Raw genomic sequence first — 17,625 nt, forward strand, 5'->3', positions numbered from 1 at the left:
GAGGAATCTGCTTTATTTATTCTTCATCTCCTGTCCTAACTTGTTGCTTAACAGCACTCAGCAACATTCCACATTTGGCTTGTTTCACCCCAGAGTTGGTTGTTTTTCTATGGAACTTTGTGTATAGTTGCTGTGTAAAATTTGTTCAGCTTGTGAAGCAATTATGGATCCTTTGGGATGAAAGGCACTATGCACATGTAAGCTGATCTTATTTCTCATTGCCGGAGCTTTCCATTTTCCCAAACCATGTCCTTTTAACACTGCTCTGAATGTTTTATTGATGAAAAGAACATAATAACTGATGTCTCCTTTTGCCTTTTCTAATTCCTTTTGTCTATTTAGGGGCTTGATGGAAAGTCTTGTTGGCTTGTTCGTCCCTTGCTTGTGGGACAGCACTTCACATTTAGCAATGGGTCAAGAGGACTAAGGGGCACGTCTACTTCTGCCCATGCTTCTTAAAGCTGCCAAAACAGGACCAATGAAGATGTTCACCAGGTTGCAGGTGCTTGCCCTGGCTTTGCTCTCCAAGGGAGTTTTCCTTTCCCTAAGTGACCATAACTTTTTAAGAAAGGAAATTAAGATAGAAGGAGACTTAGTCTTAGGTGGTTTATTCCCAATTAATGAAAAAGGCACCGGGACAGAAGAATGTGGGAGAATCAATGAAGACCGAGGCATCCAGCGCTTGGAGGCTATGTTGTTTGCCATTGATGAAATCAACAGAGACAATTACTTGCTCCCAGGAATTAAGCTTGGAGTTCATATTTTGGACACATGTTCGAGGGATACATATGCTTTAGAACAGTCTCTGGAGTTTGTCAGAGCATCTTTGACGAAAGTGGATGAAGCGGAGTATATGTGTCCCGATGGATCTTACGCCATTCAAGAAAACATTCCATTACTCATTGCAGGTGTCATAGGTGGTTCTTACAGCAGTGTCTCCATACAGGTAAGACATTTCAAAACGTACACCCTCCGGAGAGAACTATTCATCTTGAGCTTCCCTGAAAGAAAAACCTACTAAATACGGTACAGATCATGGGTCAAATTTGTTCCTAGAGCCAATGAATTTACACCAAGGATGAACCTAAACCAAATTGATTTAAAAAAATAATCTGCTAAAACTTAAATATGGGTAGGCTGAACATTTCCTTTAGTGATAGTAGAACCTGTGGGACTTTGTGATTTTGAAAAAATTAGATAATATATTGTAAGCTTTGACTTTCCCAGAACTTTTTTGAATATCAAGATTTTTTTTAAATCTCAATTCACACCATTGTTTTCACATGGAAATTTAACACCACCATATATATTTCTGAGTAAATGGAAGCCTTTGTCGTGCAAATAGTAAAGATGATTTTTAAAGTAATTCTTGCCCTAGGCCGACCAAAGAATAAAATAAAATAAAATATCATGTAACAGCCCAAAACTTGCATTACACCAGAACCAAAGGGAACTTGACCTCCAGACATTAGAGTTTTGCATTAAGGGCCTGATCTAAAACCGACTTAAGCCAACAGAAGTTTTTCTACTGTCTTCAATGCTCATTGGATGAGATCTTGTATCTAGAAGCCACAATTTTAATGGGTTCTAAATTTGCTGTGATTTCTTTATGTCTTTGTATTGTTCGTGATAAGAATGTGTTTAACTCTCTGCTGTGTATGAATGGGGAAGGTGTCTGAAGAGGTGCCTATAAGGCTAAGTGCTATAAGAAGTCTGACTACAGCTGATTAGGTTTTAGCTTAATTAGAGAAGAGACCCTGACTTTTTGTTTTGTACATCAAGTGAATGCAAAGAACAGATATTTTCCTCCATTTTTTTACAGAGATTCTGCCTGCTCCTCTACCTATCTAGTATGTCTACCGCACCCATTGCCACAGTGTCAGGGTGCTGAGACTTCCAAGCTTCTTCCAAAACGTTCATCTCTTGCCTCAGAATGCAATTCCCGTCACTATAAAAATCCTCGTGCATCTTTGGGGAAGGCTGATCTATTTTCAGTTCTTCTCTGCTGAACCAAAATCTACCCCCCTTATTCACAAAGGAGCAGTGTTTTACTCCTCAAACAGTCCCATCTAAACAGAAGGGACAACCTGTCAGTAAGGTGCTACACACTGTATTATATCAGTATCAAACAGGACAAAATCCGGCCCTGTGCTACTGGCGGAGAAAGAAGTCATAGGGACCTTCATCTGCCCCTTGCAGAAACAGGACAGGATTTCAGCTAGTGCTAACTTCAACTAGCACTAAGGTGAGGGACTGACTGTCACCCTAGCCAGCACACCAAGGCTCCACTGGCTTGGGAGGACAGCCAGGTCCCTATGCTAACATCACAGAGTTATCATGAGTTCAGAATGGCCACTAAGAGAGAATACAGCCTCCTCTTTTTGGCCCAGACTGTGGCCTGTTCGGCATGCTCATGCAGGAGAGTTATGGGGGGAGGAGCAGGCTCTGGAAAGCTGCTACCCCCTCCCGCATAAGGCGTGGGTTGAGCTTTGACTCTACCCCACAATGTACCAGACAGCCATGCCAGGGGATGTATTCTGTGCCAGATACAGGGTTGGTGCAGGGCATGTTCCTCCCCACCAGAGCAGGGGAGAAACCAGGAAGCAGCTTGTGACTCCAGAGTCCTGGGCTGTACCCTTGGTGGCTCTGCCCAATACACAGGCCTCGACAGTTTAACTCTAAAGGAAGAGTAAGCACATCCTTATGTGCATGTCCTGCCAGCATTCCTGGGACATCCTGCTGTGTGCTATCTGGATGGCTCTAGGACCTACTGACCTGCCCACATCATTCCACCTCTTTGCCCCCAGCCTCTGGCACCTGCGAGGGCAGGATTAGGTCCTGTGCCTTATGAGGCACACGGGAAAGAGCGTGCATCGCAATGATTATGCTAACAGCTGTGTCAGCCTCCCTGAGCTTTGGTTATGGATGATGAAACAGCAGTAAGCTTACTAATAATTGATACTCTATCGCTTCCGTTCATCCAGCAGCACCTCCTGATTCTTGGGACACTCCCATTGACATCAGTAGGAATGGACAAGCCAAGAGCTCAAGGAGTTTGAGTGCAGATGTCAAGAATTTCCGACATAGGAGCCTAAGGTTAAATACTTGAATCCATATCTAGGCATCTCACTAAGGAGGCCTGATCTTTAGGGGTGCCGCTCCCATTGGCTTCTGTGGGAGTTGTAGGCACTCAGTGCCTTGAAAATCAGGCCTTGTTAATTACTGGATGGGCCTGCATGTCAGAGGGGCTGAGAACTCACAGGTCCAATGACTTCAAGGCCAATGGCATTTTGGGATGTATAAGTAGGGGCATAGCGAGCAGATTGAGGGATGTGATCGTCCCCCTCTATTCGACATTGGTGAGGCCTCATCTGGAGTACTGTGTCCAGTTTTGGGCCCCACACTACAAGAAGGATGTGGATAAATTGGAGAGAGTCCAGCGAAGGACAACAAAAATGATTAGGGGTCTGGAACACATGACTTATGAGGAGAGGCTGAGGGAACTGGGATTGTTTAGTCTGCAGAAGAGAAAAATGAGGGGGGATTTGATAGCTGCTTTCAACTACCTGAGAGGTGGTTCCAGAGAGGATGGTTCTAGACTATTCTCAGTGGTAGAAGAGGACAGGACAAGGAGTAATGGTCTCAAGTTGCAGTGGGGGAGGTTTAGGTTGGATATTAGGAAAAACTTTTTCACTAGGAGGGTGGTGAAACACTGGAATGCGTTACCTAGGGAAGTGGTAGAATCTCCTTCCTTAGAAGTTTTTAAGGTCAGGCTTGACAAAGCCCTGGCTGGGATGATTTAATTGGGGATTGGTCCTGCTTTGAGCAGGGGGTTGGACTAGATGACCTCCTGAGGTCCCTTCCAACCCTGATATTCTATGATTCTATGATTCAGTTAGAAACGGAGGTGTTCTGACTTAGAAAATCAGGCCCACCGTGTTGCTAAATATGGATTGAAGTGTCTGACTTTAAGCAATTCATGTTTGACCTCAAAGAATTAAGCAGCTGCAGATCCACACCACACTTTCTCTGGGAAAGCCACAACATAATCTATGCTGAGCCCTTCAGACAGGAAAACATTTCTGTTTTTTGTGTCTTGTGAATTTGCTGTTGTATTTCTGAACCTCCGCCTTAGATTTCTGTCTGGACAGCTGCCTGCCCAATCACTTCATGGTGCTCCCACTGTCAGATTTCTGCTTTTTTCATTATTCTTCCACTCAGGAAAGATAATTCTTTGGTAAGCCAGAAATAAGCATATGTCCCTCAGAGCCAGTGTATACAACAGACACTTTTTGCAGATAGCAGAAACTACAAGAGAATGTGAAATGCTTACTTTCTTGGTCAGACTTAATTATCATTAATGAAAACTGGGATAATTAGTCTTCAGATGCTATGTATAAATTAGCAATGAGCCCAATCCACACACAGCCTGATCCTGGAAAGCCCTTGCCCAGGAGGTTAATATTTCATTACTCATGAGAGCACTCCCATTGCTGTCTATAGAACTACTTGCATAAGTAAAGACTATTTGCATGATTTAAGGTTTGGGGTCAGGCCCAGAGTTTCATTCAGATTTGGAGATGGATTCTCCAAAGTTCAGGGACATTCACATCAGGGTTTGGTTGGTTCCTAGCTCTAGTTTAAATGAGACAGTCATCCTGGTCTCAGCTAATCTACAGCAGGATTTTTGGACATATTGTTAATGTAGTGATCATTAAAGAGTCTATGTTAAGTTCCGTTTTAAGTGGGAGGGGGGAAAAGGGGAGCCGGATCTCTGTATGTGGGCACTGTAACACCATGTCCAAATGCCATGTTTAGACATTCAGGTGAGCACTTACAGGAATTTACAAGTGTAAGTAGTGATTCATGTGTCCAGATACTGGACTTGTATGTCTAGATTCACATCCACTTTTGAAAACTGGACCGACCTGCTGTCTTTAATGTAGGAATGAGATCCATTCACCCTACCACCAAGGTTTCTTTCTTAGGAGTATAAAGACATCGATTTAAGTGGACTATATGCTGTGCATTCCCACATCAGAAAGTAGGTATTTCCACAACGATATAGAACTCGGTCCTACCAGAAAATGCCTCCATGTTTCAGATCCATAACATTCCCTGGGATACAACCATGAAAGTTATTTCTGAATTAAGCCCTTCCTTAGTGGCAGAACAATGTCAGAGCAGCCTCTCTATGCTGCCCTCATCTCAGGGCGCAGAACTTTTTGCTAGGCCCAGTACAGCTGCTACATGTAGCAACCAGGCTTTGGAGAATGATTAGGGGCATATCACTGAGCCTATTAAGACCCCCACATCCACACCTAGGAACAGGGTCTTCCCTTACTGAATAAATGACTGTTATAATTCTGGGAGGGAAATTGAGAGAGAGACAGTTGTGATAAGGAGGTGTTCTCTCCTTGACTGACAGATTGTTTCAACCACGCAGCTCTGCCAGGGACAGTGGGGAAAGCGGACATATGGCCTGAAAACTTATCCCCTCCGCAAACAAACAAAAAATCTACAGCCATACAATCAGAGACCATAAAGAATATGTGACCAGTGTAACCAATAAAAACAGCATGAATTACAGATTCTCAATATTTACAAAGAACCATTTGCAAAAAATCCCATAGCACTACTTAGCACTCAGCCTAGAAGGGTCAGTGACAAAAAAATTGCTTCTTCTACTTCCCCTTTGCTAGGAAGCTTGATTGGTTCCTTCAAGGTCTAAAGCCATAAACCAGAGCTTTCACCGCCTCCTGGCTGGGTCACTAGCTCATTTTAAAGGTGGCAGCATTGCAGAGACGGCAGCTCAATCAAATCAGTGTCTTAGATGTCTGTATACTAATGCGAGAAGTATGGGGAATAAGCAGGAAGAACTCGAAATGCTAGTAAATAAACACAACTATGACATAGTTGGCACCACGGAGACTTGGTGGAATAATACGCATGACTGGAATATTGGTATAGAAGGGTACAGCTTGCTCAGGAAGGACAGGCAGGGAAAAAAGGGAGAAGGTGTTGCCTTGTATATTAAAAAGGTATACACTTGGACTGAGATTGAGATGGAAATAGGAGACAGACTTGTTGAAAGTCTCTGGGTAAGGACAAAAGGGGTAAAAAACAAGGGTGATGTCATGGTAGGGGTCTACTACAGACCACCAAACCAGGAAGAAGAGGTGGATGAGGCTTTTTTAAAACAACTAACAAAATCATCCAAAGCACAGGACTTGGTGGTGATGGGGGACTTCAACTACTTAGACATCTGTTGGGAAAATAACACAGCAGGGCAGAGATTATCCAACAAGTTCTTGGAATGTATTGGGTGAAAGTGATCATGAAATGGTAGAGTTCACGATTATAAGGAATGATAGGAGGGAGAACAGCAAAATAAAGACAGTGGATTTCAAGAAGGCAGACTTTATAAAACTCAGGGAGTTGATAGGTAAAATCCCATGGAAAGCAAGTCTAAGGGGAAAAACAATTGAAGACAGTTTTTCAAAGAGACATTATTAAGGGCACAAGAGCAAACTATCCACTGCGTAGGAAAGATAGGAAATCTGGCAAGAGACCAACCTGGCTTAGCCAGGAGATTGTCAATAATCTAAAACTCAAAAAAGAGCCCTAAAAAGTGGAAACTCTGTCAAATTACAAAGGATGAATCTAAACAAATAACACAAGTATGTAGGGACAAAATTGGAAAAGCCAAGGCACAAAACGAGATCAAACTAGCTAGGGACATAAAAGGAAACAAGAAAACATTCTACAAATACATTAGAAGCAAGAGGCAGACCAAGGACTAAGTAGGCCCGTTCCTCAATGAGGGGGGAAAGACAGTAACAGAAAATATGGAAATGGCAGAGGTGCTCAATGACTTCTTTGTTTCGGTTTTCACCAAGAAGGTTGGTGACAATTGGACATCTAACATAGTGAATGCCAGTGAAAATGAGGTAGGATAAGAGTCTAAACTAGGGAAAGAACAAGTTAAAAATTACTTAGACAAGTTAGATGCCTTCAAATCACCAGGGCCTGAATAAATGCATCCTAGAATACTCAAGGAGCTGACTGAGAAGATGTCTGAGCCATTACCAATTATCTTTGAAAAGTCATGGAAGACGGGAGATATTCCAGAAGACTGGAAAAGGGCAAATAGAGTGCCAATCTATAAAAAGGGAAATAAGGACAACCCGGGGAATTACAGACCAGTCAGCTTAACTTCTGTACCCGGAAAGATAATGGAGCAAATAATTAAGCAATCAGTTTGCAAACACCTAGAAAATAATAAGGTGATAAATAACAGTCAGCATGAATCTGTCAAGAACAAATTGTGTCAAACCAACCTGATAGCTTTCCTTGACAGGATAACAAGTCTTGTGGATGCGGGGGAAGCAGTAGATGTTGTATAGCTTGACTTTAGTAAGGCTTTTCATACTGTCTCACATGATCTTCTCATAAACAAACTAGGGAAATACAACCTAGATGGAGCTACTATAAGGTGGCTGCATAACTGGTTGGAAAATCGTTCCCAGAAAGTAGTTATCAGTGATTCACAGTCATTCTGGAAGGGCATAACGAGTGGGATCCCACAGGGATTGGTTCTGGGTCCGGTTCTGTTCAATATCTTCATCAATGATTTAGATAATGCCATAGGGAGTACACTTATAAAGTTTGTGGACGATACCAAGCTCAGAGGCATTACAAGTGCTTTGGAGGATAGGTTTAAAATTCAAAATGATCTGGACAAACTGGAGAAATGGTCTGAAGTAAATAGAATGAAATTCAACAAGGACAAATACAAAGTACTCCACTTAGGAAAGAACAATCAGTTGCACACATACAAAATGGGAAATGACGGCCTAGGAATGAGTACTGCGGAAAGGGATCTGGGGGTAATAGTGGATCACAAGCTAAATATGAGTCAACAATGTAACACTGTTGCAAAAAAAACCAAACATCATTCTGGGATGTATTAGCAGGAGTACTGTAAGCAAGACATGAGAAGTAATTCTTCTGCTCTACTCTGCGCTGATTAGGCCTCAACTGGAGTATTGTGTCCAGTTCTGGGTACCACATTTCAGGAAAGATGTGGACAAATTGGAGAAAGTCCAGAGAAGAGCAACAAAAATGATTCAAGGTCTAGAAAACATGACCTATGAGGGAAGGTTGAAATAATTGGGTTTGTTTAGTATGAAGAAAAGAAGAGTGAGAGGGGACATGATAACAGTTTTGAAGTACATAAAAAGTTGTTACATGGAGGAGGGAGAAAAATTGTTCGTCTTAACCACTGAGGACAGGACAAGAAGCAATGGGCTTAAATTGCAGCAAGGGTGGTTGAGGTTGGACATTTGGAAAAACTTCCTAACCGTCAGAGTGTTTAAGCATTGGAATAAATTGCCTAGGGAGGTTGTGGAATCTCCATCATTGGAGACTTTTAAGAACAGGTTGGACAAACACCTGTCAGGGATGGTCTAGAATGATAATACTTAGTCCTGCCTTGAGTGCAGGGGCATGGACCAGATGACCTCTGGAGGTCCCTTCCAGTTCTATGATTCTAAAATTGTATGATTCATACAGACTGTGGCAGCCCACATCAGCAATGGGTCTGGCTGCTGTGAGCAGTTGGGGCTGGCAGGAAATGAAGATTATTGTTATCCGCTGGAAAATAGGCAGGATGTAATTAGAATAGATACACAGATGATAAGAATTACAAAACTGTAATTTAGCCATGAAAATGAAATTAACAATTTACAAAAAAGCACCGTAGAGGTTTAATGATCTCAATTAAACAGGTGATCTCAGTTCTGTGGATCATCCAAAAATCAGTACCTTCAATAGTGTGGTATTGGGGATTGTAGCTTTAAGGGCTAAGCTTCCCAGACAGAGAGTCTAGGCAGGGCACTATGAAGCTATTGTTGTTATGCTCAGCCAGTTGGAACCAGACACAGAAAAAAGCAGTGAGTAATCCCTGAATACCACAAACAGCACAGTACCCATAACACCAAGCTACTGCTTATGTACATAGCTATCATGATTATGGGAGCATTAAATATGCAGGGATCAGTTTCCCAAACTGTGGCCTACGGACAGCTGACTAGACACCTGGCTCCTCCTCCTTGTTTCTAAATTATATATATTTTTAAGCTAAAAAGGATCAGATTTCCAAAGGTCCCTAGGGGAGTTGGACACCCAGCTCCCAGTGGATTTGCCTAACTATCTTTGGCTCCTTTGCAAATCACATCCTAAATGATTTCCTAGCAGTGCTTTTCCAGATAAGCATTTGCTGCAGTTGTCACAGGGGAATTATATGATTGTGAATGGAAGGGAGGTGGTGCATGCAGTCATGAATGGGAGGCCAGGTGATCTGTAGTTCCATGAATGAGGAGAGATAACCAAGAGACAATCAGTCTATTAAGATTTGACCTGCGCTTTGAGTGGGCTTGGAAGGATTCAATTTTTACTGGTAAATGTCAATCAGGGTCAATTTCACCGTACAAACACAAACTGAAGGAAAAAATATGTCCACCAATAGTAATCGAAATCTACAGATACACACAGTAAGACAAATACCGCATGAGAAATTACTAGCGTTTGATTTAAAGCTACTTACTTTGCATATTGTGACAGATGATGTTACCAGTTTGTGTATTAATGGTGATCAAGCCGTAACTTTCTGAATCTCAGTGTGTACTGTCATTGCATCATTACTGTCTGATCTGCCCCGATTTCTGACCCCCCCTCCATAATTTCCCACAACAGGGAAAATTTAAATCAATAAAAAAAAATGAAAATGCTTAAAATAAGCATTGATATTATCTGCTGAAATGATAAAAGAATAAAAATCAAATTCTGCCAGACCTGAGATGAACAAGATAGGGCCACCCTGGCATAACTCACACACCCTCTGTCTGGCACACTGGCCCCCTGCAGTGAGCCACAGACAGAGACTGATGAGCCTGATACACCCCTGACTAACAGAAGCGATTCGTTTAGCTCATGCAGGAGAGCCTCATGCTTTAAGATCCAGAAGTCCCAGAATCAGTCCCTGCTGCCCACAACCACAGAGCGGCATCATGTTCCAGATATGGTGCTCATTAGGCAGAGGCAGACTGCTGACTCCCAGAGAAGGGTCTCCCCTGCTAAATTGCTCACACAAACATCTAGGTTTCCCTTGAAGGTCTCTTATTGATGTGCAGACAGCTTACAAGAGCTGACACCATCACTGGCTGAGGTTAAATGGCTGCAGGCTGCATATGCAAAGACTCACTGTGTTATCACAGGGACAAAAAATTCTGGTTAGAGACAATCCTGCTCCTCCATTACATATTTTCTCTCCCGGCTTCCTCCTCCTTTTTATTTCATTGTATGAATTACTAGGGATATTTGTATAAAAATAAGTTATTTGGGCCTGATTTATCTTTCAGGTACACCTCTATCTCCATTGCTTTCAGGTACACCTCTATCTCCATTGAAGGCAATTGTGTAAACATGGGACAAATGAGATCAAAATCAGGCTGTTTGTTCTGAAGGGACCCTTCATTCCTGGTGTACATTTCCTAGGTGATGTCATAATGCTGTTTAAGACGTTGCCTATCTAGAGGGCTATAATGGCCACTAGTGAATATGTAGCTAGATGTTTACAGCTTAATTTCTAAGACTTCTGGCAGAAGAAAATGCTAAATAAAGGCATTTTGCTTTGTTTGTGGGTTTGCTTTTCCTTAATTATTCCCTATTGGCAGGAATGTTCTTAGATGGCATACATGAATAGAAAATATAAGCAACTTAAACAACGTTATACAGATCTAGTTACAGCTGATTGCTCCTTCATTCCTCTGAGTAGTTCATATTCTGTACATGAGGATGGGACTCCTAAGTAACTAAACAGCTTCTGTCTCTAAGTGTTTGATACTGAAGTTATAGTTAAATGGTTAAATTGGAACAGCAACATTAGTGCATTGTAGTTATGCTCTCAGGACGAGATCCTCTAGTCCAGGTGAACTGTGCGCAGTGCAGGACTCAAACATATGAGAGAAGATAACCCTAAGCCACCTTTCTATCTTAGAAAGAAGTACTTGTGGCACCTTAGAGACGAACAAATTTATTAGAGCATAAGCTTTCATGAGCTACAGCTCACTTCATCGGTATGCATCCGATGAAGTGAGCTGTAGCTCACGAAAGCTTATGCTCTAATAAATTTGTTCATCTCTAAGGTGCCACAAGTCCTCCTTTTCTTTTTACGGATACGGACTAACACAGCTGCTACTCTGAAACCTTTCTATCTTAGGTACTTGTAGAGCCCCCATGACTGTGGATCTGAGTGTCTCACAGTCTTCAATGTACACACCTGTGAAGTACTATTTTCCCTATGGTTACTGATGGGGAACTGAGGAACAGCTTCAGACTGCACTGCAGATACGCCTGCATGTGTTTTCCAGCTTGAGCAGACATACCCACATTAATGCTGATGGACCTAGAATTGTAGCCTTGAATAAGATCCCATTGGAAACACAAAGTACATGCTCAGGTGGCTAGCTTCTCTCACTACTTGTGCCACTGTGGCTACACTTCTATCTTTAGCACACTGGTTTGATCAGACCTGGCATGTGGAAATTAAATTACCCCTTCCAGTGGTAGCTTAGTGTCATGCTGCCTGGTATGGGACACAGCTAAGAGTGCCAATCTCAGGCCAGACTGCCAAAATACGGGGCACGTACCCTAAACTGGTGGTACATTCTCTCCTAATGACAGGTTTCAGAGTAACAGCCGTGTTAGTCTGTATTCGCAAAAAGAAAAGGAGGACTTGTGGCACCTTAGAGACTAACCAATTTATTTGAGCATAAGCTTTCGTGAAGTGAGCTGTAGCTCACGAAAGCTTATGCTCAAATAAACTGGTTAGTCTCTAAGGTGCCACAAGTCCTCCTATTCTCTCCTAAGATTTCACTAAGCCAGTAACAAAAGTGAGCTCTTGTATCACTGCACTAGTTCACAGAGAGCACACAACAGACCTCTAGGCACTCCAGCCCCTAGTTACCACCCAGACAGCTGGACTTAGTGATGAAAGGTTATTAAAACCAAAATTCACCACACGTTAGGTTCTTCCAATCCCAAAGTCAACACGTACTTTCAGAATCTCACCAAATACCACACGGCAGCCAATTTTAAGTAAATCAACTAAACATTCACTTTAAAAAAAGAAAAGGAGAGATTTATTAAATGGTTAAAGGAATCATATACATTACAATTGATTTCAGAGTCTGTAGGTCAGGATAATAGCAGTGATGGTCATTCTGCTTGCTTGCAATAAGTCTCTCTGGATCACCCAAAAAGATTGGGGGTCATCAGTCCTTTGTTGAAAGCTTCCCTCTTGTTAGAAAATCATAGTCCAGAGAAATGGAGCAGGATTGAAGACAACGAATGATGTCATAGTTTGCAATTTATACCCCTTAGTGCAGGTGCATGGAAAGTTACTGGCACAAACATGGAGTCCTGGGTCACGTGTGCCTTGCTGAGTCATGAGGCATTCGTTGCCTACCTGCTGCCTAAAGAGACCCCGGAAGGGGGTCCCTGGAAGAGCTCATTGCCCTTAAAGCGCCATCAACACATGGCTGACCAGTCTAAATGTAAATCTGCCTTGTGGGTGTTACCCAGAAACAAAACAGGTTTGAGAAACAAACAAATAGCAAATATTTATAACTTCCACAACAGTGCTGATACATGGATTTAAACAGATAATATTTAGCAGACTATAACTTTTCTATTGATACGTACAAGACATATTCTGTACAAGATTTTTCACAACTGTGCAACAGTGGTGTTCCATTAGTGTAACCATGGTCACCTTTCTTTTACACAGGTTTCAGAGTAGCAGCCGTGTTAGTCTGTATTCGCAAAAAGAAAAGGAGTACTTGTGGCACCTTCGAGACTAACCAATTTATTTGAGCATAAGCTTTTGTGAGCTACAGCTCACTTCATCGGATGCATCGGATTGCATCCAATGAAGTGAGCTGTAGCTCACGAAAGCTTACGCTCAAATAAATTGGTTAGTCTCTAAGGTGCCACAAGTACTCCTTTTCTTTTTTCTTTTACAGTGTCACACCTAGCCATAGCCGAAGTAACTTTGAACAAGATCACATGGAACGTGGAGGGGGGGTGTGTAGGGAAGTGAACCCAAGTGTCCTAAGTCAGCGCCCTAACTTCTGAACCATCCTTCCTTTTTTCCCTTTACTACTCCCCCGTTTGTAGAGCTGGCTTGGCCCTTGGTGACCTTAGAACAGCTTGAAGTTTATCAGCTGAAGGTTGTTTGATGGCCTGTGTGAAAGGAGTTGGTGTTCTCAGTCCAGATCACAAATAGTGCATAAGAAAGAGTAGTTCAGAACTACGATATATGAACAGAGCCTACACTAGTTTTGCACTCATTATGAGACTTGACACAAACCCGGGTCACTGAGTCCCTCACTCTCACAAGCACAACATTTATTCACAAGTGTTTTGAAGGAAAAGCAACCTTTTTGTAGGGAACATCTGCTTCAACTCTCTCATGCATATCGGTCCTTTGCAAATCAATTTTCCCTATTATCTAGCTACCTAAAATGACCCTCTCTGCACTTTAAAAAAAAAACTGGATTAAGAAAATTAGCATGAAAAGGCCAAACATGAAAAATAATTAAGACATTATCATTGCATACAGGGATAAATGTGTTTGCTGGCCAGTCTGACCTACATTTGACCCTGAAAACACTGCAAACAAAATAGTTTACAAGCTACTTGGAAGATATATTGGCAGCTGTGCATGTTTCTCAGAACACCTGGGTCCTTGGCTCTGCCACTGGCTCACTGTGAGGTCATGGATGAGTTACTTACCCTGCCGGTGTAAAATGTCATTTTTAGTACCTACCTTTCATTCCAGGAGTGCTGTGAAGCTAAATTCATTAAGGTTTGTAAAGCTCTGTGAGATTCTCAGTCGAAGGAGAACAAAGTGTTGTTATCCAACAAGATGTCTCATATGTTAATTGAATGTGACCTTACATATGGTAAAGCAGTTATATGTAATAACACTACGGTAGCATCTTTTGTACCAAAGTATCCCACAATGCTTTCCAATTATATACACGTATTTATATATAACCTAGCAGTGCACAGTATGTTGGTGATAAGGAAAAGGGGCATTTTTGACCAAAGACATTAGAGCAAACTCCATCTCTAGCCAAAAGTGCCATGGTATATTTTCTGCCTGTAGAGAGCAGACAAAATATTATATGTTCAGATTTCACTGATCCTCAGGAAATCTAGCTCAAAGTGTAAAAGGAATACTTGAACCTGTGGTTTCTGAAAAAGCTCAGGTGTGGGAAACCTAGACCTTCCACCATTTCGACTAATGAATGACAAGGAAATTGGGTGGGAAAACAAAATCATATGTTCAATAGTGGTGCCTAAGTCACTGCTCCTGGCGGTACCATTTGTTAAATGATTATTTTTCTTTTTTTTCCACTTGCTTGAGAATTACAGACAAGGAGCCCCTCCCGGCACCTTCACTGCACTGTGGTGTGTAACGGACACTGTTTCAGAGTGAAAGAGTGGGACTGATTACTTTAAAACACGCAATTTTTGCCAAGCATATGCATTTCAATGCAAGGCAGTTATGGAAATGGCTCAAAGACTCTGAAAGGAATTGGGGTCTTGGTTGTCATTAGACTGACGAATGACAGACTTCCATTTACACATAACAAGCAGGATAGATAGATAGATAGATAGATAGATAGATAGATAGATAGATAGATAGATAGATAGATAGATAGATAGATAGATAGATAGATAGATAGAGAAAGGGCATACAGCTAGGCCAGCTTTTTCAAACCTAAAGTTAGATTCCTAAATCCATATTGTGACATTCTGTTGGGGTTACCTGAGGAGTCTGGGGTGAATTACTACCCCTGCATACAGCGGGAGGCTGCCCTGTCTGTGTCCCACTGTGCCCCAGCCGCTGGCTACTGGCAACACAGGCTCCCAGCTCCACGAGCCCCACTCTTTTCCAATGTAAGATAGCAATTGAAACAACCCACTTTGTTACACTCAAGTGTCCAATCCCCTGTCTTCTGGGCGCCCACAAAGTACACTGATCCTCTGCCTCTGAGGAACCAGTGCAACCCACCTGCTGGTTTATTTAACAGAGCTTGAGATAAAGATTCAAATAAAAGGTTTTGGAAACATAAGATTACAAGTAAATGAAAAACATAAAACACAATCTATAGCCTGTACTTATTAACAAAGTACTGTGACAAAGTTCCTCCTCTGCCTTGGTGGGTCCTGCGCTTATTGGCATATTTGCTCTCTTCAGAGGGTCATGGCAGCCCTCAGTTTGGCCATTTTCATGGCTCAGATCTGCCATTCACTCAGTTAGCCTCATCACTGGCAAGCATGGGGAAAAGGAAGAAGAACAATCCCCGCAGTCTCTGCTGATCCACCTAATGGATCGGGGAACAGTCCAGAGACCTTCCCCTCTGGTGGAACCCACAGTCCAGGTCAACTCCTCCAGTATCAAGTAGGGAGTTGGGGGGATGGAGGAATGGGGGGAACCCGGGCCCGCCCTCTACTCCGGGTTCCAGCCCAGAGCCCTGTGGATTGCAGCTGTCTACAGTGGCTCCTGTAACAGCTACGTGACAGCTACAACTCCCTGGGCTACTTCCCTATGGCCTCCTGCCAGCACCTTCTTTATTCTCACCACAGGACCTTCCTCCTGATGTCTGATAATGCTTGTACTTCTCAGTCTTCCAGTAGTACACCTTCTCACTCTCAGCTTCTTGCACCTCTTGCTCCCAGCTCCTCACACTCACACACTACAAACTGAAGTGAGCTCCTTTTAAAACCGAGGTGCCCTGATTAGCCTGCCTGTCTTAATTGATTCTAGCAGCTTCTTGATTGGCTGCAGGTGTTCTGATCAGCAGGTCTGCCTTAATTGTTTCCAGAAAGTTCCTAATTGTTCTGGAACCTTCCCTGTTACCCTACCCAGGGAAAGGGGACCTACTTAACCTGGGGCTAATATATCTGCCTTCTATCACACTCCTATAGCCATCTGGCCTGACCCTGTCACAGTACTTTCCTGTCTAATAAGGTATTTCTCACTCAACTATTCGTTCTTCCAGTGCTTGTCCAGCCCACAAAGTTGGGATCCACTGTTCATGAGCCAAGCAAATGCACGCACACACCCCCTGACACAGAGCCTCCTCTTGTAATGGATAACCACTTGGACCAATCTTCTGCTCTTACGCAATCCTAGGCTATTGTCTCTTAGCCCCCCCACCCCCCGCTTTGAAAACTCTCTTGGGGTTCCTTTGTCTTTGTGAATCGCCACTCTGCATCTAGTCCAGACAGTAAACGCAGGCTGTCTCTGTGGTAGCACATGAATTAAACCTCAGTCTACAAAGTCCTAGAGGACAACCTTAATCGCAACACTAGCCATCCTTCTTGTTACAAATATCCGTCCTCTAAATTTCTCAAAAGTCCACTGCACTTGAAATCTCTTGACGGTGGACTGTGGTCAGACGACAACTTGGGGTCAAAATCTGAAGTGACTTGGTTATGCCATTTATTGATTTATATTTAATAGGTATGGTTTGTTTTAGGAAAATGCTTCTAACATTTTTATTGAGCCATATTCCAAGATTGGCTATACTAGAAACTTTAAATTTGGTTTATTCAAGATTACTAGCACACAGTGGAAACAGATCTACCCCCTTTCAGTCACATGAGACCCACTGCAACTGACCAGCAAGACATGGCAGCAAGGAAGAACATATCTTTCCTCTCTCCTTCCAGATTCAGCCCAAGAGCAACACTGTCTCATAGCTACCCGTGCAATCGGGATAGATTGTTCGAAACACATTTACGTGTAATAACTGCCCACTAGCAAGGGAAATGGCAGTGTGTAAAAAAGCAGTACATTGCACAGCATAAATCTCCCAGCAAGTGCAATTAGGGATTATTAATATTATTTATTATTTATATAGCACTGTTGGAGAACATGGCACTGTATAGTAGGAGAGCCATGCCAAACAAATAACAGGTCACCACCCTGGGGGGGGAGCACTGGCTAGAACAATACAGAACAAAGAGCACAATACAGTAAAGAAAGGGAAAGGTGGAAGGGCGTCACTGCAGCTGGAGCGTGTCAGCGAACAGATAGGGCTTCAGGAGTTTCTTTGGAGGAGGCGTTGTATACATTAATTTGGAGGCTGCTCCGAGCATACTGGGATATTAAGTCACGTGCCTAATTAGGCCCTTGAAAAACTGAATCACACTGTGCAGGGGCAGGACACTCCAGTCCCACCAGTATAAATGCCAAGATTGGATATGCTCCAACCAAACAATGGTCCTGGTGGCACTGGGTTGAATTCTCTTCTGGTGTAGATGGGCACCACTCTACTGAAGCCAATGGAGCCAGCCCATATGCAGCAGCAGTGACTACAGCCCATTATGCCCCCAGAAGGACTTGGGGCAAGTGAATGGGGCAGCAGGACTTTTGCTACATCAGGCTCCCCCCAGTGCATTGCTGCCACTAGAGATAGGGACAGGAGTGGACCTGTAGCCTCTGCTAGACACCCCGTCTCCTCCAGGGCACCGCACACTGGAACA

General features: G+C 42.9%; 1 protein-coding gene across 2 annotated transcripts in view; it reads left to right on the plus strand.

Annotated features, from left to right (window-relative positions):
- The first annotated feature begins 448 nt into the window (after positions 1–448).
- GRM3 (glutamate metabotropic receptor 3) overlaps positions 449–17,625 on the plus strand; it is a 57,455-nt gene continuing 40,278 nt past the window's right edge. The window contains exon 1 of one of the 2 annotated variants that reach the window (XM_077807881.1): positions 449–946. In XM_077807881.1, coding sequence (XP_077664007.1) covers positions 449–946 — 498 coding nt within the window. The remainder of the gene's footprint in view (positions 947–17,625) is intronic. The other variant, XM_077807882.1, reaches the window with a different exon arrangement.

This window comes from Eretmochelys imbricata, chromosome 1, assembly GCF_965152235.1.
Source record: "Eretmochelys imbricata isolate rEreImb1 chromosome 1, rEreImb1.hap1, whole genome shotgun sequence".
Lineage (NCBI taxonomy): Eukaryota > Metazoa > Chordata > Testudines > Cheloniidae > Eretmochelys > Eretmochelys imbricata.